Source organism: Oreochromis aureus, linkage group 11 (genome assembly GCF_013358895.1).
Source record: "Oreochromis aureus strain Israel breed Guangdong linkage group 11, ZZ_aureus, whole genome shotgun sequence".
In the NCBI taxonomy this organism is placed as follows: Eukaryota; Metazoa; Chordata; class Actinopteri; order Cichliformes; family Cichlidae; genus Oreochromis; species Oreochromis aureus.
Genome location: NC_052952.1, coordinates 27563079 through 27583871, shown reverse-complemented (window position 1 = coordinate 27583871; position 20793 = coordinate 27563079). Strand labels below are relative to the sequence as shown.

Sequence of the window (20793 nt, the reverse complement as noted above, 5' to 3'; positions counted from 1 at the left end):
ATATAAAACAATATATAATGTGTAGGCTGTGAGGGACCTACACATTTCGACAGCATCCCGGTGTTTTCTTAAGTACATGGTGGCAATATGTGATTTTTATTACCCACAGCATTTTCTGCAATTCCGCTTATTACACATTTAAAAAAAAAAGTATCCCAGTGAGACGACCAAGATAAAGCAAAGCATTTTTATTGCAAGTATTAGTCAAAGATACACTTCAAACTGAAGCAAAGCAACACTAAAAAGGCCAACAACCTATAAGAGAGAGAGTAACAAAAGAAAGACCATTAAAACTGAAAGGAATAGAGCTGTTGGTACAACACAGCCTTTTGCAAAAATACAGAGACTGAGACATGGATGATCCGGTGGTGAAGGTTCAACGTACACGTCAGTTTGCTGGTGCCTCACTCAGAGGTATCAGAGCTCAAGATCTTTAGTTTGAAATAAGACTGACACAAGAGTGACGATGCATCGGAACACAAGTGTTTTGAACAATCAGAGTACCCAAAATGTTTGATATCCTTGGCCACTCTCAAATAATCTGTCTTCAAAACCATTAAGTGTATACAAGGTAAACGGCGTCAGGAGCCTAATCTCTTCTGCAGTTTTTGGTTTGAAGTCATTTTGGAATGCTAATGTAATGAAAACAGGTTCAACATCAGATAGCCATGGGAGTAAACATTACGGTAAACATTGAATAAACCAAAAGCCATTTGGTTGAAAAGGACAGAGGGCGTTTCTTGCTTTGGAAGATTGACAACACTCAAAAGGTCAATGTCTCTGATCCTCCGATGAGGTGAGGGACAACCAACAGATAACAAAAAGAAAAAAAAAAAAATCATCACAACACAATTCATCCTTGGTTCATTGTACAGGCACAGGTCTCTGTAATCCGGCACAGTGGGGAACCGCCTGGTTCTCGTGTAAGGCCTGCGTCAAACTGTTCTTTGGATCCTTCTTTGGATTTGCAATCAGCGACAATGACTGTGTCAACCGACCAACAAGCTTACAAAATACAGGCAAGTGCATAAAGTCTAATGAGCATACGTACATATCCAAACTGCCCTTGGGCTGTAGGCACTGCTCAACAGGTAACACCAAATACCGAAAAGGGTTTCCAAAGGTAGTTTGACCCAGACCTGGCTCCCGTTCTGACATCAGTACATATTAAACAGAGCAATGTTCATTCATCAGAGCGCTCTTCGTTGTGTAGCAATGTTAGTGGTTTACATGCGAGGTGAGAACAGATGAGTATGCCGGTTGGAGATATCAGGGCAGATCAAGTACATAGGCTAGTTTTCTTGGTAGGCCACCCAACAGCACAGGCATTGCAAAAGTCACACAGATTTCTATTACATAAGGACGCACTTAAGGCTGAGGCATGTGTTTTCCTGTGGAATGAGACCTGTTCCTGCTGTAAAATATTCTGGCACAAGGAAAAACAAAACAAAACAAAAAACAGGAGACATTTAAAGAGGAAAGAAGCAACGCCTTTGCTGAAACATTTCACTGTAATTCAATTAATTTTGCCTTTCCAACATCCTTTCTTCTTTCCCCCCGCATTTTTTTTTAACTTATTTTACACTCTACTACTTGCTCTGTACTGGCTCAGGGAATTTACATGGCTAACGTACCAATTTAGCAGCTTGGGATGAAAAGTCAGCTATTCGACACAAGTCAGTGTGGTTCAGAAATGGTTCCCTTCGTCAGAGATGAGCTGCAACACGTAGGGGGCTGGCGTCTGGCCTTCACGGGTGGTAAAAGAAGATGGGAGGGTTAAGAATATTTGGAAAAGGAAGGAGGAGGAAGTCGACCTGGAACAAGTCAAAATCCGCCGCCGCCGCCCTTCCCTCCACCTCGCACCCCCCTCCATATTGTTGTGCTTGCGTGTCTAGAAGAATAAGGCGTCAACATGGAAGGGGAGGGGCTCAAGGCTTCTCCCTCCTGGCTCCACCCCCGCCACGCTGCAAGATTGACGCGGACACTCCAGCCGCTCGAACGGACTCAATAAATACACCATAAAATATTCCGCATATATATATTTCATATATATATTTAAAGAACAACACATTTAAATAGGACAACAAAATAAAAGTCGGCTCAAGAACAATATTTCAAAATTGGATAAGTGTTAAGACAAAACAGAATATCTTTTACAGTTATACTTATTTCGAATCTAAAATAGTTACCGTATAAGAATATCGCAATCAGGCATTACTCAAGCATTATATGTCATAAAAGCAATTTGCAGTTTTCTTTCATGTAGTATAACATATGCAGCATACCAAGGTAAGTGAGGTGCAGTGTTTTTTGAGATTTCTTGTAATAGAAAGATTTCACCCCCTGGACTGAAAAGGTACCCACAGAACTACAGACCATACTCGGTTTTTCAGTCGAATCCCTACCGGCTCAAGACGAGGATACTGCTGGGCACTCATTCCCTCCGACAGGGACAAGACACATGGCAGGGCATTGCTCTAAGATGAAAGAACGCCATGGGGCTGCTACTAGGGCTGGGCATCTTGAGACAAGTCTCAATACTGACACTGGCTCTGTTCATTTCATTTCTGAACCAAATGTTTTTTTTTAAAAAGACACCTTTCTGCCTCCTCACGCATGTTGCTTTCCCTCAGTGCAAAAAAAGAAAAAGAAAAAAAGAAAAAGAAAAAGAAGAAGAAGAAGAAAGTAATTTAAAAAGTTCCAGCCTGCTTCGAAACTCCGATTCCAAAAACCAGGAGGTACTGATGAGTGACGTTTGTGACACCCAGCCCTAGCTGTAACAAAGTGTCAAAAGTGGCAGTCCTGACGAGAACACGCCACCTGAGAGCAGGCAGACTCTACCGAGCCAATAAAGTCACAAGAGCATGAGGCACACTTTTAATGACCGACTGCCTCGTTTGGTAACGCGCATCCCTTCGTCGTCTCCTCGTTTACGCTGAGGTCTGGATCCTCTCCTCCTCCTGGGCGGGAGGAAGAAGGGGACTGGAGGGACAGAGACTGTGGCAGTCTCTAAAGTGCTGTGCTATGTTTGCCATTCGTGGGCTGGGCTGTGTCACACCACGCTAGTGTCAGCTGTGACCCCCAACCACCCCTCTCCGCCAACCCACCCAAACACACATTCCACTGTACCAACAACACCATTGGTCCAAGACACTAAAAATGCACTAGAAAGCAAGAGCTCAACCACAACCATTTACTTGGCATAATGTCTTTTACTATGTAGGCTTAATCTTTAAATACATGAAAAACAAGTCTGCACTGCCATCTGAAAAAATAAAAAACAAAAACCATTTACTGTGAGTGTGAGTGTGTATGTGTGAGAGAGAAATGCAGCAACTCCTGCATTGCAATGTGTGTTTCAAAAGGAGATTCTACGTCTTTGATTTTTACATTTTATCTTTCAATTTACAGCACCATCAAGAGGAAAGGCACTTTCTGTGGACTTTTTCTCGCTACCTTCAACTGCAAATATAGAGCAACCAAAATGAGGAATACTGATTGAAGCCTCGAGACAGAATACGCCTTTACTTCGGTTAAAAATTGATTGAAGTTAATTTGTTACGTTTTCTTCACCAGGCAGCTAAAGACGCCTATTCACGGCTCTCATAAACAGTCGTCGTAGCGACCCTAAGTGAGAGCTAAAAGGACACAGCCGTGAGATTAGTGTACCTTTAGTTTAAAGTCAAATATAACGAGTCATTTCTAGCAGAACTGGAAGGACAAACGAAACCTTCCCACTTTTGTGTAGCACGGCTGTGTGTTGAAGAAAAATCGGCTGCATGAATAACATCTTTGTATCCCATTAAGCATTCGCTTCCACAGGCCCCAAAAAGGTCTCGCTCATGTTAGGTCATTTCTCTGCTAGCTAATATTTGCAAAGCCGAGCTGATGACATTTCAAATGTAAGCGAGGCAAACACATTTGCTATGTAAACATGTGTTCAACTGCCCTCGAGGGTGTAGTTTATACACCACCTGAACATCTATTACAGACAGCAGAGATATAGTGAGTCAATCAGCCCACCAAACATACACACACGTCCAACTTCCATATAACCTGCCACACAAAGTTCTTACTGATGAGCTTTGATTCCTTCCAAAAAACACACAGACACCCAGACACACACCCAGACACACACACGACCCACTATATCCCTCAGTATTGTCCTTCAGCTTTAACCTTCCTTACACCTTGCTGGGGGATTGGATGAGATTGTACGGCCGTGGAATGTAGACCGAGGGGAGTAAATGTTTGGAACAAAAAAGAAAGAGCGCTAAAAATAAGATAACAGGCTTTGCAATGTCGCAGACTTACGTCTTTGTATCTGTGTGCACGTGAAGTAGCTCGAATAAGGAAACCAGTCTGAGGAAAGCAACTGTGGTTGCAATCCAACGTAAATCCCTCCCCCCCAGGGTTCTAACACAAAGGAATGGAGAAGTACTAAACCTTGTTTCTCTATTCTTTGATCACATGTGTCTTTGAAATGGATCACCAAGACTTTAAAGAAAAAAAAAAACCCAAAAAAACAAAAAAAACATGCCCATTCCTTTTCACTCTCCTCTCGATAAGGAGCAGGCATCAGCACCAGTTAAAAGAAACCCGAGAAAATTCAAGAGCAGGAGCTCAACATATCGCCTTTTTTTTCTTCCCCCTCCTAGTCTGTCTGTTGTTACAATAGGGTTGTAATTTCTCACAGTTTTTCTGAATTGCTAAGACATTAAATCCCATTCTCTGAACCAAACAGTGTTTTGAACCCGTTTAGTCACTCGAACGCTCTTAAACCTTAAAACACGTTTCACCGTGTTAGACATCAATTTGGAGATTTCAGCTTTAAATAAGCAGGATCTGGGGCACCACCACAGCTCACCTGGTTAAGCAGGTGACCCATTTTTTCTGCGTTAAATATCAGCGCACTAAGATTTCTCCTCACAATGTTGTGTGTCTTGAAAAACATGAACTCCCAGAAATACACATGCAACAGGCTGAGTTGCAAAAATCTCTTTTAAACACAATCTTGTCACTGAGCTCTCTGTAAATACCAACAGTACCGGAACTCTGGCGTGACACAGCTGAACAGATCACATGTTCACTTTCAGTTACACTTACACTGTACTGTTATGTGCTTGTTTCTTAGCCTTTTGACCTACTTAATCCACAGACCCACAGACACTGTGTAATCCTGTACTGCTTGTACTTAGTAGTATTTAAACTCTATTAGAGTTATGCTTTTTATATGCATTTATTGGATTTTTTTCCTGGAGCTACACAGCCAGAACGCTGAATTTTTGGATGTAGTGTAATGAATGCTCAGCATTGTTTGACTGAGTCTATGACCTACAAACATTGTTTGGTTTACAGTTGGAGGATATTGTTTGATACTTCCAGAAGAGTCAGAGGTTTTGTGAATGTTGTTCAGTCACAGTATGAGAAAACAGGGGATCCTTTTAAGAAAAGAGTCTTAGCAATTGTGAAAAACTGCGATAACAAAGGCATTCAGGATATAGCATGTTAACACTTTGTCCTCTCTATGAAAAACTTTTGTTTGATCATCTACAAAAGAAGAAGAAGAAAAAAAAGAAGCATTCAACATCTTGCAAGTTTTTTTTTTTCCAAACATCAAAGCAAGAGGCGGTTAGAGTCCACATCCCTATCAATAACAGTATGACAGTCCGAACACACATAACTAGTTTCAACAACCCCAGCACTGTTCACACATACACTATACGTTATACAGTGACACAAGAACAAGTCAACAGTCTATTGCGATAATAAAACTTTGTTATACTTTTTTTTTTAAACCATTACTTGTCATGATACATTTATTACTAAGATTAATAATTAGACTACATTTTTTTCTGTTAGCAAAAATAAGTGGTGTGCATTACATAATTTAAAATCTACAAATATACTTTCGATCTGGCTTTTTAAAAAGGCTTTCAGATACTAGTGAAATCATGAAGGCTCACACCCACTGGCTTCCACGCTGAAAGGCTAGCCTGTGAAAGGCAGTCGAATGCAACAGCAGAGGCAGGAACATACGTCTGCCGTTGTACCGCTTACAAGTTCTCCGAGTAGATCTAACCCGAATAAAATCATAAATCTATAACTCCCCTCAACAACCGCAGCAGTGGAACCTTCTCGTCCTTCAGTGAGTGAGGTTTACAGTTTTTTTTTTTCCCCCCTCGCCTACATATCCCGCCTGCTCGTTTAAAGTCTCGAAATGAGGTTCAGCTTCAAATTCTAATTCAGAGTAGCACCGCGCCTGTGTTCACTCCTGAAACACATGCTTCTTTTAGTGCAGATAACTTTTAAAAACACGTCCCGAGCAAACTTCAGGTCATCAGCAGAAGAGGAGCTACGTGGTGACCCGTTACCCAGATACACGCTTCACACTAACGGTCGTCCACTTGACTCCTCGGCTTTGTTCTGAAGCCAGTCCCAACTTTGGGCCGGTCACGTGGGCAGGAATTAAACCCAAACTCGGATTTAGGATTCTAATCAATCTAAAACAAAAGAAAAACAGTTTTGCGAGAAGGCCAACTCTGTGCCCACGAAGCCGGCCCAATCACCTACAAACACACTGTAGCAGCTGGATCCATGTCTGGTGAATATTAGGCAAAAAGACAACTTGGCCTACTTTGCTTGAATGCTGCTCCAAAGCAAAGCCAACAGCTAACACTGCTGTACAGGCAAATACAATAAATATATTGATCTTAGGTTAATTTGAATGAGATGTATAGAAAAGTCAGTAGACGGTTATTGAGAAGAATAAGAGGCATCGGGTGAAACTTTCTTGCTTCACGCTGTCTGGTTGGTGTAAGCTCTTTGATCATTGTACCCCACTGAAACAAGTCATACAGCTTCTGATGATTACACACTTAACTTCCAACAGGCACTTGAATACTACCTCTTTATGGCCTTTATACTCCACTTTGCTGCTGTCAAGTGAAAAGCTTTGTAATTCTTAGGAATTAAGAAAAATCAATCTCATTAGCAAGCTGACAGGAATTCTAAAATCATGCCCACTGATCCGAAAGTATTCTCAAACCACGGAGACGCACAAAGTCCTTCAGTTCAAGTAAAAACACGAAAAATCACCAAAACTGCAGTTGCACCATTTTTTTTTTTTCCTTTCTTTTTGCCCAACAGCGAGACCAAACTCATACAACATGCAGGTCATTCAGCTCACAGAGGAGCGACACATGAAAGTGCCTTGCAAGTGGCAAACTTCTCTCCTTTCAAGGACACTCGCTTTCATATGAAATGTGAAAACTGTACTTTTGAGTCGCTTAAGTCCCCTAAAAATCCTCTTCCCTTCGTTCGACTGATTATTGCACAAGAGGAAACCATCGACATCATCTGTATTTAGCCACCGTCTTAGATACAAGGGGGGGAAAGGCAAGATAAAGCACTGAGAGAAATGAATGCAGGGCAATTTAAAAACAAAAGCTAACACGATTAAATCTTCTTTTTTCTTTAAGAATTAGATTCTTAAAATGTTTCACATAATGTAGAAGAAATATAGCAACCAGACTCAAATAACAGTGTTATTAATACTTTAAATACAATCCATGGATGGCTGCAACTCAGCAAATTGATATATAATATAAACTGCCCCCCGTTTAAATGTGACAGCAAACCGTCAGAAATAAATCCGAAACTGATCTGAGACCACCGAAACGACTCCTCTTTGTGACTTTTAAGGGGCAATATCCCTCTTTGCCAATAGGTGGCAGTGTGCTCAAAAGAACATGTAGCTCTGTACAAGCAACTGGTGGTATCGCGAGCACACACTAGTGAAAAGTGACAGAACAAGAAAGGAAACAAGAGGAAAAATAAAAGATCAAACTGGGAGGACCTCTGGTCAATGAATTGATGCTTCAAACTACATCAGACACCTCTTAATAACTCCAGAGTCTGAGTCCTTTTTTTTTTCCTTTCTGTCCCCAAATTTAAGAAAAAGAAATAGGAGAAAAATCAAAAACAAATTACACGAAAACTGACAGAATGTAAAAGTGCTGCTGCTCAAACTGACTTGAGGTACTGAAGAAGGCAAACAAGCAGATTTATCAAAGACTATGCCAAAGAAAAGGAAAAGGAAAGAAAGAAAAAACAGCCACAAACTAGGCCACAAGTAAAGGAGACAAAACAGGGGACGAACACATAGGAGGGGTAGTGAAAACAGGAGGGGAGAGGGGGCCTAATAAGGGTGAAAATAAACTAGTTGGCTGGTTTAATATTGCATAATAGTGCTGAGATTCTCTCTTGTTTGTTTTTTAAAGCAGCGTTTGCATCCTCAGTCCAGTGTGGGGGTGCCTCTTCCCCTCCCTCCTCCCTGCTTTCCTCTGCACAGTGTCAGGTCCGTTTTTGATTAGGCATGTGGGGGGGGGGGGGCTGGGACTTGCACCTATGAGGATCCTTTGACTGGCATGCCAGGTGTGCATGGTTGTGTGTGTGTGTGTTAAGAGTGGCAATGGTTGGAGAGAGTTGGTGTAGCTCAGGCGAAGTACATGGTCCTCAGGGTGTCGTGGTGGATCTGAACAGCTTTGGCCAGCGCCTGGGGGTCCCGACCGTTACTCTGACCAGACACATGGCTGCCCTCAGCGCTTCAGAAAGAACAAGAAAGGACCCGTTAAGATGAGTGACAAAAATAGGACAATTCATCCAGCACCTTCACAGAGCAAGTTTAAATGGGAAGAATGCATTCACTCTCCTTACCTGTCATGTTCTTTGTCAACCAAATGATAGCGGGCACGAAAGGCCACCAGGTGGGCATAGTAGGCTGGCGCAGGGATGGAGACTGAGCGGGTACAGCGCACATAGGTGTGGCACAACTGGTAGGTGAGCAGCTGGAACTCGTCAGCGGTAAAACAGTTGTCGTCCCACAGTACATGGTAGTGGGAGGGCCGACTGGTGCCCTGAGAGGGAGGTAAGCATTAAGTAAGATTCAATACAAAACTGGGACACAGCTGACAGGAAATACAGCCCAGAAAACTCAGGAACATCACCTAACTGTGCTTAGGTATATGAGATATGTGTTTAAAAAAATAGATAAATAAAACATGAATGCTGCAAATACAAATCAGCTAACTACAGAACTTCAGTCTAATCTTTGTGTTTTGAAATAAGGGACATATGGGATGGCTCCATGCCATCCTAAATATACAGACAGCAAATTTTAGGTACCAAAGCTGTTAATAACACATTTTCCTGGACAAAGCTTCAGCTGCTGCTCTTTTACATGATAGTTTAAGTTAAAGGATTGCACAATTTGCCATGTATGGGGGGCTGATAAGCTAATGAGGTACTGGATTAGCGAACCCCTAAACTAAACAGCTCAACTATAGTCAAAACATTCGAGAAGGAACATTTTATTTGCTTTAACTGTGTACTCTTTGTCCACTCTTTGCTCTGCTATGCTGAGGTGTTTCCAGTGCACAAACCGCACAGCTATAAACTTCATGTTTGCTTAAATTGCATCATGATCTAGAAAAACGTATCTGCTTTAAAAAGAAAAAGAAAACACGTCAACTTTAAAACTGCTTGTGTTTGGTTTATTCCTGAATCCTATTCATTACTTATCTACAAAAGTGCAGACGTTTATGTTTTTTTGAAGGAGAAGGAGATGAAATACTGTAGACAAATGGCAACATATGAGATGGAGAAGAGGTTGGACCGACCTGTATTCCAGCGTGACTGCAGAGGTAAAAATCGAACTCGTAGGGATGCGTGATGTCCGTATCCACAGTAGTACCAGCGGGAATGTTTCCACTACGTCCAACCTTGAAAAGCAAAATTAATTTCAGTTACCCTCAATACTAATGCTTTTTGACTTTCAACTTGTTTTCCCCCTTTTTCGCCATTAAAAAAAAAAAAAAAAGGCAGAGATAGCAGGGCTTTTAAAGCACTAAATTATGTCGGGAACTAAAATTTCTGATGATTAAAAAGAACTAGCTGATGGAGAGACCCAGGCAAAGGTTCGCCAAGTGCTTTCCAAACAACCAATTAAAAGCCTAATGCCCCAGGGAGCCTAATGCTCTGTAAGAAGAGTGCGAGCGCTGAAAATAAGGTTGTTACTGGCTGGGTCTCACTCTCGGGGCCTTGAGTGCCACTCCAGAGCTCTTGGTTTGCACTGGGCCCTAATGCTTTAATCGAATGTAATTACAGCAGTCAGGAGGGTGAACAGCCGAAATGACAACAAAAGGTAATTAAAGAGGCCCATTTTCGGCAGTTAATGTTCCAACATAGAACATTAAAAAAAAAAAAAAAATACAGATGAACACATGAACACACCATGTTGACTTTAAGAGGAAACATCATACTAAAAGAGCAACAGCATGAGCTGGTGTGCGGTGAGGACTCACTCTCTCGTTGCGGTCGGCACAGAAGAGGCGTGTATGGTGGCGTTTTTGCACAACAATGTAGGTGATGCCTGGCTGGTACTCCTTCTCCAGGCTGATACAGGCCTCACGAATGGCCAGCAGCTCATAATACAGCACCTGAAGAAGAGGACAATTAAAATAATATGAAATATCATTTTTGGTTGTGCGTGCTGCCATATGACCCAACTTCAAAAAAGTTATACAACTAAGAAATTTGGGAATACTGTTATTGACTTCACTAATTTGTGATTAAAAGTATTCATGGAATGCATAAACATGTTCTTTACCAGTATGCCTCAGCTACAAAGATTAAAACGTACCCAAACTCAGTAAAATACCAAATAACGTCTTGAACAAAAAAATGACATACTGCAGAATTCTAGCTGGTTTAGTCTTTTTCACATCTTTAGTAAAACCCTGAGTTTAAGATAAAAAAAAAAGAAAAAAAAAAGTGGGACTATACCTGTCTGAACTGGCCTTCTGAAACTCCATCCCTGTAGAAAATGATCCGTGTGGGCTTGTAGCGGGTTGACTTGTAGAACTGGATCAGCAGTTCCCGCACCATAGAGGCCAGGTCCTGGATGACCTCCTGCCTGGGCCTCTGGACTCGTACGGTGGCACAGTACCTGCTGGGGTGGGCGTCCATACTACCTACCACCTGACAAAGAGAGTTTGGAGCAGAGAAGCCATTGTTAAAGGGGAATGGATTTTATGTGGAAGGGAAAGTGAGACATTATTCATAGAAGTGTCAGCATTTCCTCCTCTCTTTGCATTACTAACACACTGAATGCTTTTCTGCATGCAAATGGGTACGTTTCAGCCCTGATCCAGGGTCAGTGCTCCCACTAAACCTTTCTGCCACCTCCCCAGTCCTGTCCCCTCACTGTACCTGTGCTTGACTTGTCACTTTCCAGTTGCACAAACTAAATTTTTCTTGTGTCTCTATGAGTTTCTGCAGAAGCGTGACCATTAATTTGCTCAATCTATAACTCGATTCATGTCTTTACTAGTTTTCTGTTTGCACTCAGCAGTGTTTACTATTGTATGTTTAGTTTTCTCTCTCAATAGGATTTCACCCCCAACATCACTCGCACTTAGAGAATGTGTCTGCTTATTAACATTTGGGTTGAGGGCTACAGCAAGTCTTCTGTTAAATATTTATTCTTCACAGAGTGGGATCGAAGCCCAAAATAGTGTTTGGATTTATTGTCTGTGAAGACTTTATTTGACTTTCTGAAAGATTATAACTCTTGCCTTCATCCATTACATCTTTTTACTACTTTCGCGTCGCCCCCTAGAGAGAGCTGGGGTTGTAACACCCATCAGGGAAGAGGAATATTATCAAAACAAAAACTACAAGTTTATATATTTAACTACTGGAGGAGGGGGACATAAAGAAACTAACTGCTGCAATAGAAGGCTTCTTCCCATCTCCGGCTGGTGGATGTGTAACATCTGCTCCCAAGAAGATAACTGGCTGCTGAAACACTGATGGTCTGTGGATCGAGACACATTAGAAAAAAAAGATCAAAAACACTGAAGTAGTTACATAACAATACACAAAGTGTCATGTCACCGTAACCCTTAATGTGAGACTTTATTTAATAAGACAGCTTAATCTAGTATAATAATACTGCCATATAATGAGAGGGAGACCGCGGCTCACCGTTGGTGAGGTACCAGGATGTTGTTGATCCCTCCCAGCTTCACATTGATCTTGAGGCAGAGGTTGGACAGAGTCTGCGGTGACGTCTTCACCACGTTCTTAACCTGAACACACTGAGTCGCCATGCCCAACAGAGTGTCTCCCACACGCTTTACCTCCGCTATGAGTGATGCAAAAAACAGGAAGTCAGAGGCAGACACACGCACACACCCCACGCAAAGATTTCAAATCTGTATTACAACTGAAAAAAAAATTTTGATAGACAAAGAAGAGGGCTCATAACTCCCACATTCAATCACAATATTACTAATATTAAGACCAACAAGTGTGGGTTCAGATCATAGTTTACTGTTAAAATTTTATGTTGTTTCTTTTGTTGTCATAAAAAAAAAAAAAAAAAAATCCAGAAGCAACACACCGACATATTTATGCCTATTAGTATAAAATCCTACAGTGCATCAGTGTGCGCATGTACCACAGCAAATAAGATTAGAGAGAACACCCTTCACTTCCCAGAATAATTTGCATTACTTTGAATTTTTAGGTGAAAAGGAAAAAACATCACAGTGAGATGCAAACTCTATAAACTTCGGTTGATAATAGGTGCCTGTCAGCTATGAAGGCCTCCCTTTCAGACGTAAGGAAGCATCTACAAGCCAAGCACAGCACACAAACGATGGAGACACAGCTCTCTGATAGCAAGAGTGATGCTGGAGATAAAGAAGCGGCAATGGCCACCCTCTACTTCGGTTAAGCTGTCAATTTCAGGAAGTGAATGATCTTGTTACCGGAGAAGCAGCGGAAGAGATGAGACTAACGCTACCTCACTATGAAATGAGATCAAAGCAACACAATCAAAAGGTAGCCGGGCAGTAGGCAACACGTGCCCTGATCTATAAAGCCAACATCTACAAGGAATTTAATTGCAGTGTTTATTTCTGGTAATGCAAAAGTAATCTTTTTTTTAAGTAGGCAACACTTGTAACAAATAATTGTTTTCTGGTACCCAACACTGCTCTCGACTCAAATATAATGTCTCATTTTAAGCAGTTTTCTAACCGTAGACAGGAGTTTTTCCCGGCAGGATGACGATTATGAGCTGCAGTCCGGCATAGGTGTTCTTCAGGTGTCTGAACATGGGCTCCACGCTGTCTGCTCCCTGGGCGTATTTACAGAAACACGGCTGGCCTTGGATGGGCATCCCAGCATCCTTTGAGATTTTACGCAGCTGGTCTGTGAAACCCCTGACATGAAGAATGGAAGCAAGCAAAGAGTAAACAATGAAGACAATTGTTTTTGAAGAGCTCCAAGAATGTAGCATCTGAAGATGAGCTCAGGGGGGAAAAGAAAAAAAAAAAAAAAAACAGTGCCAAGTTTTCTCTGCAAAACATGAATATTGTATTGAAGGCAGTTAGCTTAGCTTAGTCATTATGTCTTAATGCCCAAAATCAAACTAATGTGTATTTATGTTGATGTTCATCCTAAATTCGTGTCTCAAAACTGCATTTTGAAAGCCTGAACAAATCTGAGTACTTGAAACTCCAGCTGGAATGTTTCCACAGGCATTGTAATTTCTCAAGTAGGTGTTAAAATCCTTTTAGATAATTACAGGAATGGGATTTTAGTGTTTAGAGTTAAACACTGCTTCTGTCTAACAGAACGTGTACTGTTCCACTAGTAAAAACAAAGACATCAAAAGGAAACATAAGGCTCCTTCTACAAACAACACAGCCATCCGTGTTCTGCTCAGATGATCTGATTCTTTTAGTTGGGTTTTGTTTGAACCAGAAACTATGAATTGATTGTGCTCTGCAGTTTGGGAAGGCACCCGTAAACAAATGAGCTCATTTCTAACATCAAAGCAGCTCAACATCACCCTCTTAAAATTTTAACAGATTTTCTTTTCACCACCAGGGGGCACTGTTTTGTCAGTTTGTGTGTTAAAATGTTAACTGCTGTTCTTTTAACTTTTGCCATATATAATTTTTTTTTACCCCATTTCTGATTCTGTGGATGGTTTTAGTTAATTTTGGAAAATTTAAACCATTTTTCAAAAACAAACTTACTTAAAAAAGACATGATTTAGAAATGTTTATGATGACATATTATAAATATACTGCACAATGATGTGATTGAGCGTCACCGCCATATTCACAGTGAGACAAAAGAACCTACAAAGGAGACCACTGGGATGAGAAAAAAATATATATTAGCACAGGATCTCACTTCAGGATTTCTTCTCGACACTGCCTCTGTGTGGCGAAGCAGGCAATGGCCCACATCTTGATCTCTACCCCGGTGTGGAACTGCTTTCCCCTCATGTCCCACACGCCATGGCTGGGCGTGGCTACAGTGCGGTTCTGAAACAACACTACAATCTCAGGCGATGTACTCGCGATTATGCAGAAAAACACTCACATTCACACTCCTCATACAGACTCAACCATATACAGGTAAACGCAGTTTCTGAAAATCCACACAATCCAAACGCACCCATGACCCACACCAAATTTGTACATAAATTCACATTTTGACAAACACAGACTCCATAAAAACAAGCTTTTTTTTATAAAATGTAACTTTTAAAATCTTGACTTGAAATCTTACTGCAAAGCCATTTGGTTGCACTGTGTGCTGCAGACTGTAGCATTTGAGATGTAATTTGCTGTGTGCATAACATTTAGTACAGTGTGTATTTCTGTGTCAAAGGTTTCATTATTACATTATTACATTACAGAAAGATGTTAATCAACATTGTAGTTCAAGCTCAATAAGCTGCTTCTACACTTTTCAATGGAAAAACTAGCATTAGCAATGTTTTTTGCGCCGTATCCAATGTACTTGAGGAGCGATCCAATCATGATTTGGGTGATCTTTTGGATTCAAAATAATCTTTGTTACAAATGTTAAAATGTCCAAATGACCGCCTCAACATCGTGAATTTATTAAACGTTTCTAAAAATTGAAATAAAAGGCTGCACTACTGAGACTGAACCACAAAGACCAAAAACAGTGACATCATGGAGCACACACAGAAGCCAGTGGGTTAATTCCCCCACAGAGAAAGTGGAGTAAAGGCTGCAGAAGGGGAGAGCGTGTCAGACAAACAGAGAGAATGGGCGTGATTTAAAGGAAGGGTACCATAAAGTGCTCTGTGCTCACCCTGCCGCCGTACTGCAGCATGGGGGCGGGTAGCACTCGCCCCGTCACATGGGCCATCTCGTCACGCACTTTGAACTGGAACTCCTGCACAAAAGGGTCTGCCTCATAGTTGGCACTGCGCACCTGGAAGCAAGGAGTAGTAAAATTAGGCAGGGTCAGGCTAAGGTAACTTTTGACAGCATGACTAAAAGCCACCGCAGTGGGTGAGGGTGTGCTATAGAGGCAAGCATTCTCCCAAAGTTTCTGCTGCTGTTCGCACACTTATGGGGGGGGTTTGGGGGCTAAAAGTAACTTTTGAAAAATCTGCAATTAAAATGACATATTTTTCTCCCGCCTTTAAATGATTAACACATCACCGCCACTCTGCTTAAAGATGACTGAAAACAAAGGTGATACACGGATCTGTGTGAAGTAACAAAATCTGATTGCCTTTAAGGCTCAGTATCTAAACCTTATAGTCAATTTGTTAATATAAAAACAAGTGTTAAACACACTAGGCTATCCACAACCAACCTCGAAGAGCTGGTTGTGAGTTAGAGCTGTAACAAAGTAATTGTTAAAGTGTTCATATGACGTTGATGCAAAAGAAAAAAAAGACTAAATGAAAATTACTGACATGCCACAAAATGTCAAATGTCAGCACTTCTGTCCAGAACAGGAGCCATGACCACAATAACCAAAAGTATTACAGGATCCATTATGTAGTTCTGACAAATACAGCTTATCTGCTTGTTTTGTCCTCCTGCAACATTCAATCTGTTATTCCAACCACTGTGTTCCTTCAGTTGTGAGAAATGTTGCGTATAATGAAAATGCCAGCGCAGTGACATCTACAATAATTTCCTGTGGGCAAATCTGGCCATTCTGCTCTACAGTCAACAGATAGCAAGACAGGGTTTAATAAGGTAAGGGCAGGTATTACATGTGTGCTGCTGATCTGACGGTGGCCAGAGGGAGTCACTACATAGTTTGTCATCCTCTCTCTAAACAGTATGCTGCAGACATTATAAGTAGCTTCACATTAACGCTATTAAGATTGCAACATTTTGTTGACCCTGCAGTGACCAAATGTGATATAGAACCGTGTAGACCTGCCTCTGTTCATAATATAAAATGAGAATGTAGTCAAGGAGATTATAAGACCCGTAATTTAACACAAAAGGCGAACAGTACAGCAACCAAGTATCAACAAGCCTAACAATGCACCCAGTCACCCCTGACCCCAAAAAGAGGCTCTTACTTTTGACCTCTAAACTCAACCACTGGGAATGCATTCTTGAAGCACTACAGAGGGATGAAATGCTCTGCTGGTTTATTTTTAACAGCAGTAAAGATAAATACATCAGCAATACATGCAGCAGTATTACTAATAATACACTACTGAATGAGATTTCAAGCTACCGTTGCCTAATAAACCGATACAAAATGTGTTAAATTATATCACTAAAATATATTAATATTATTATTATTTAATAATAATGTACTAAAAACTAAAAGTTCAAAATCTAGGGCCTCCTTCACATTTTTCCAAGGTTGTCCAGTGGGCCAGATTAGAGCATTTGCCGGGCCAATTCTGGCCCCCGGGCCTTATTTTTGACACCCCTGCTCTATACTGAACAGACGATTCTTAAAACACAGCCTATAAACAAATCCCTTTTATTGTAATTTCCTATATTCAAACCGTGTGCATGTAGAAGACAGGAGAGCCGTATTCAGAGGGCATTTCCAGAACTCACCAGCCTGCTGATCTCCTCCTGTCTGTCAGGTGCAGAGCGAGCTGTGGCTTTGATCATAGTGGAGGTCTGATTATCTGTCAGCTTCTTGATGCACCGTTGACCAGCTACAATATTACACACCTGCAAGGAAACAAAAGCAAATAAGAGGCTTTCCTTTTTTTCTTTTTTCTCCCCCTGGGCAAACCGGAGCTTTTTCTTCAGCTGCTCTCTGGGACCTGCCCACCAGACCATCATGCTTGATTTAATAGTTACTGTCAGACTCCCCCATAACTGAGTGGAAATGCAGCTTCTTTTCTCTCACCTCTAGGGGCAGGTAGGTGTGCTTTTGCTCCTGGCCCACCTGTAGACAGGGTAAATGTGGATATTTGAGCTGCAGGTTGTACTTCTCCCTGAAGTACTGGGCTACAGTACGCTCTACAGTCTGGCCATTCTCCAGCTGCAGAGGGAACCTGCAGAGAGGAGAGTTTTTGTCAAGAGCAATGCAAATGTTAATTGATGTGAGCAATGTCAAGTCCCCCATGCATTATTTTGCTGTTAATTTGGTTAATGTGCAAGTGACAGACAGAAAGTCATTCCTCTGCAAATGCAGAGCTATTCAACTGCTAAAAGTCTTAACATATTTTTTATTTGTTTTTAAATACTTATTTGGTTTATTGTCAGTTTCAGGATGAAAGAAATGGTTTAGGGAAGTGAGCAATGACTACCAAGGTTAGATCCACATGTGTTTTTGTCAGGCTTAAACTGACAAATCACTCTTTCTGTGATAATTTCCCTTTTAAAAAAATAATCAAACTGTAGTCATGGCACACAGAGCAGTTCTGTCCTGACACTGCAGTCACACAGCTGCCTCACGAATGGATGACTAACATCGAGCGCATGGTTGTCGGATGAGTCAGCCATTATCTGGTTTGTTTGGTGGTGATTCGGTGAACACATCCTCTGGTTTCCCCTGCCTTCATCTCACTCGCACACTGTTCGCAGTGGCTCCTATTCCCTTGCCCGCCCCAGAGGCTGACTCACGTTTGATGGCTGGCAGGTCGACGGGTCACGTTGCAGACGCGGTACTTCCTCCGCATGGTTCCACAGTGCGTCACCTCCACCTTTAAACCTGGTGAATAATACAAAGTGTTACCATTAAGTATTTGTTTTTGTATGAAGAGCTGTGATTTGTGGCGTCCCAGTTTAATCCAATTTAAACTCAACTCGTCACCTTTGATTTCTTTGGTGAATTTGACCCTGTGCGAGTCTGTGAGAGGGCGAGGCTGCTCGTCGATGTTGTGAATATCCAGCACTTCACACATGAACTGGATCACTGGCTGGGCTTTGTAGAAGGCTGTGGCAGACACTGCAAAGGCAAAAAAAAAACACAACAAGTGTCATTTAGGAACAACAATAAAAAAACAAAACCGAAAAATGAATAATCACGAGGCACTGCAAACAATATCTAACTGAAAGAGAGAGAAAGAGAAAAAAGCAAAAATGTAAAAGTTATATGCAGTCAAAAATCGTGATTTTTGACTGCTTTGACTGATTTTTGACTTGTTTATTACTGGACAGGAATCAACATCAGAAAAAAAATAAAAGGCTGTCCAATCAACAGAAAGAACATTTAGCATTACTTTTTTTTTCTTAGCCAATTTCCCTTTCAAGTTCGTCTTCTGGTGCACCCATGGAAAACATCCAGTACAGCCACCATTTTTACAGCGATTTCCAAAGTTTCATGACGTCAAGAAAAGCTCGTCATCTGCACCGAATTTCCTCTAAGGTGTCAAAATGACACCAGCCTTCAATTTCACTTTCAATTTGATGAAGAGAAAGAAGTCACAGGAAACCAAATTTCGCGAGAGAACAGGTGGTGACACTTATGCCTTTTCAGTGCACGGTTAGCAGGCAGTGGAGGTATGTGCCAATGGGACACTCGCGGCACTTCCCAAAGAAATTATTTTCAAGTGGAGATAAGCTTTTATTTTTATTTTATTCTTAAGTCAGAACCTGGAGTGGCACTCCAATTTCGTTGTACCCTGTACAATGACAATAAAGGCTATTCTATTCTATTCTATCCTGACAGTAAAGGACCAAAGTCACCGTATAAAGACCAGCTGAGCTATAACAGCAGAGAAGAAGACTCTGAAAGGAACAAAGTGTATTCCTGATGTTCATTCAAAATGTGCATGGTAATCACAGCGCTGCAGTTAATGTGGCAGAAATACTAGTTGAAAACAGGAAGCATGATTCATGCAGAAGGGGATGTGGAGGCTACCTTGCATTAGCACCTTGTGTATAAGCACATAAAGGTAGCTGTGAGATGAGAGAGGGGGAAACAAAAAAAGAACAGGTATGACAAAACTAAAAGCCAGATCAAAGGAAACCCAAAAATGGACACGGGGAGATGGAGAAGTGCAGCGGTGAGGATGAGAATCTTGAGAAGTAATCTAGTGATGCGTTGTGATGTAAAACACCTTCTCTAAAAACCCACATCTATGACGCTTAGCTGTCCTTCCCACGCATTCTGTTTTCAATTTCTATGCGCAGAAGTGTCTGAGTCACCGAAGTAAAAGAAACCTTTAAAAACATCTCACTGCTCTGCAATTAAAATAATTTCATTTACACTCCCTGGCTACTTCATTAAATACACTTTGCTAGTATCAGGTTGGACCCTCTTTTTGCCTCAGAACTGACTTAATTCTTCACAGCACTGATTCAACAAGGTGCTGGAATCATTCATCACTCAGTGATTCTGGTCCATTTTTACATGATAGCATCAAACAGTTCCTGGCGATTTGTTGGTTCCACATCCATGACGTCAATCTCCTACTGCTCTATTGGATTGAGATCTACGTGAACTCATCGTCATGTTCAAGAGACCAATTTGAGATGATCTGAGATTTGTGAGATGGCATGCTATTCTGCTGGAAGCAGCCATCAGAAGTATACTGTGGTGATGGACATGGTCGGCATCAATACTCCTGTAGTCCAAGAAAATATCCCCAACACGATTACACCACCTGCAGCAGCCTGAACCAAGGATTTGTGGCAGGACAGATCGATTCCTTCATGTTGTTTTCAACAATTTCTGACCCTACCTCCATTCAGGGGGTAGGGTCAGAATTCTGCTGCTGTAGCTCATCTACTTTAAGATTCTATGTGTTGTGTCTTCACAGGTGCTCTTCTGCATACCGAGTAAATATTTGAGTCATTTGATTTGAAGCCGTTTGTAAATGCTCCACTGATGTCAGACTCTAAACACTAAAGAAGGCTGAACCATGCTACATTCAAAGTTACTTAAATAACATTTGTTTCTTACTCTAATGCTCAGTTTGAACCGCAGCAGGTCGTTTTGACCACGACTACATGCCTAAAGTGCCTATTGCTGCTGACATGTATTTGGCCAATTAGATTTTTAACGTCAATGACCAGTTGAACAGGTGTACCTAATGAAGTAGCTGTTGAGAGTACTTACACGCACATAATGCAGACTGTGGGAGGTAGTGTTTGTTTCCTTCATGCTTGGCTATTTAAGGCAGGCTTATTAGTTTGCTTTACAAATATACAATGCAACATGTGAATGGTTTGCAAACAGTCGGAGTTCTAGTTTGCTGATGAAGAGCAGACAAGACACTTCAGGTGGCCAAGTGTTCTGTACAAGAGGCCAAAGAAGACAAAGGAAGGCTCCAAAAGAGACGGCGGCTTCAAGCACTTGGAACTAAACAAAAGCTGTCTCAAGGAAACGCTGCACACAGCTACCCTCCTGACCCCAGAAACACCCACTAGTCTCATATATGTAGGCACAACAGCACAAGCACACACATACATGCTGCTCTCTGTCTCCACAGCAACAAACTAGTCA

The 20793-nt window shown here is 41.4% G+C and overlaps 1 protein-coding gene across 4 annotated transcripts in view; it reads right to left on the bottom strand.

The window, feature by feature from the left end:
- Positions 1-172: 172 nt before the first annotated feature.
- The window catches only part of LOC116320942 (protein argonaute-3), a 39508-nt gene continuing 18887 nt past the window's right edge, over positions 173-20793 (bottom strand). For 2 of the 4 annotated variants that reach the window (XM_039619350.1, XM_039619351.1), the window contains 14 exons: positions 18157-18291; positions 17967-18054; positions 17248-17395; positions 16947-17066; positions 15190-15333; positions 14275-14408; positions 13108-13292; positions 12049-12208; positions 11788-11878; positions 10846-11040; positions 10365-10499; positions 9681-9782; positions 8719-8918; positions 173-8606 (listed from right to left, as the gene is read on the bottom strand). In XM_039619350.1, the coding sequence (XP_039475284.1) occupies positions 8498-8606; positions 8719-8918; positions 9681-9782; positions 10365-10499; positions 10846-11040; positions 11788-11878; positions 12049-12208; positions 13108-13292; positions 14275-14408; positions 15190-15333; positions 16947-17066; positions 17248-17395; positions 17967-18054; positions 18157-18291 (1946 nt within the window). In that variant the 3' untranslated portion in view covers positions 173-8497. The remainder of the gene's footprint in view (positions 8607-8718; positions 8919-9680; positions 9783-10364; positions 10500-10845; positions 11041-11787; positions 11879-12048; positions 12209-13107; positions 13293-14274; positions 14409-15189; positions 15334-16946; positions 17067-17247; positions 17396-17966; positions 18055-18156; positions 18292-20793) is intronic. The other 2 variants (XR_005614808.1, XM_031740678.2) reach the window with 2 other exon arrangements.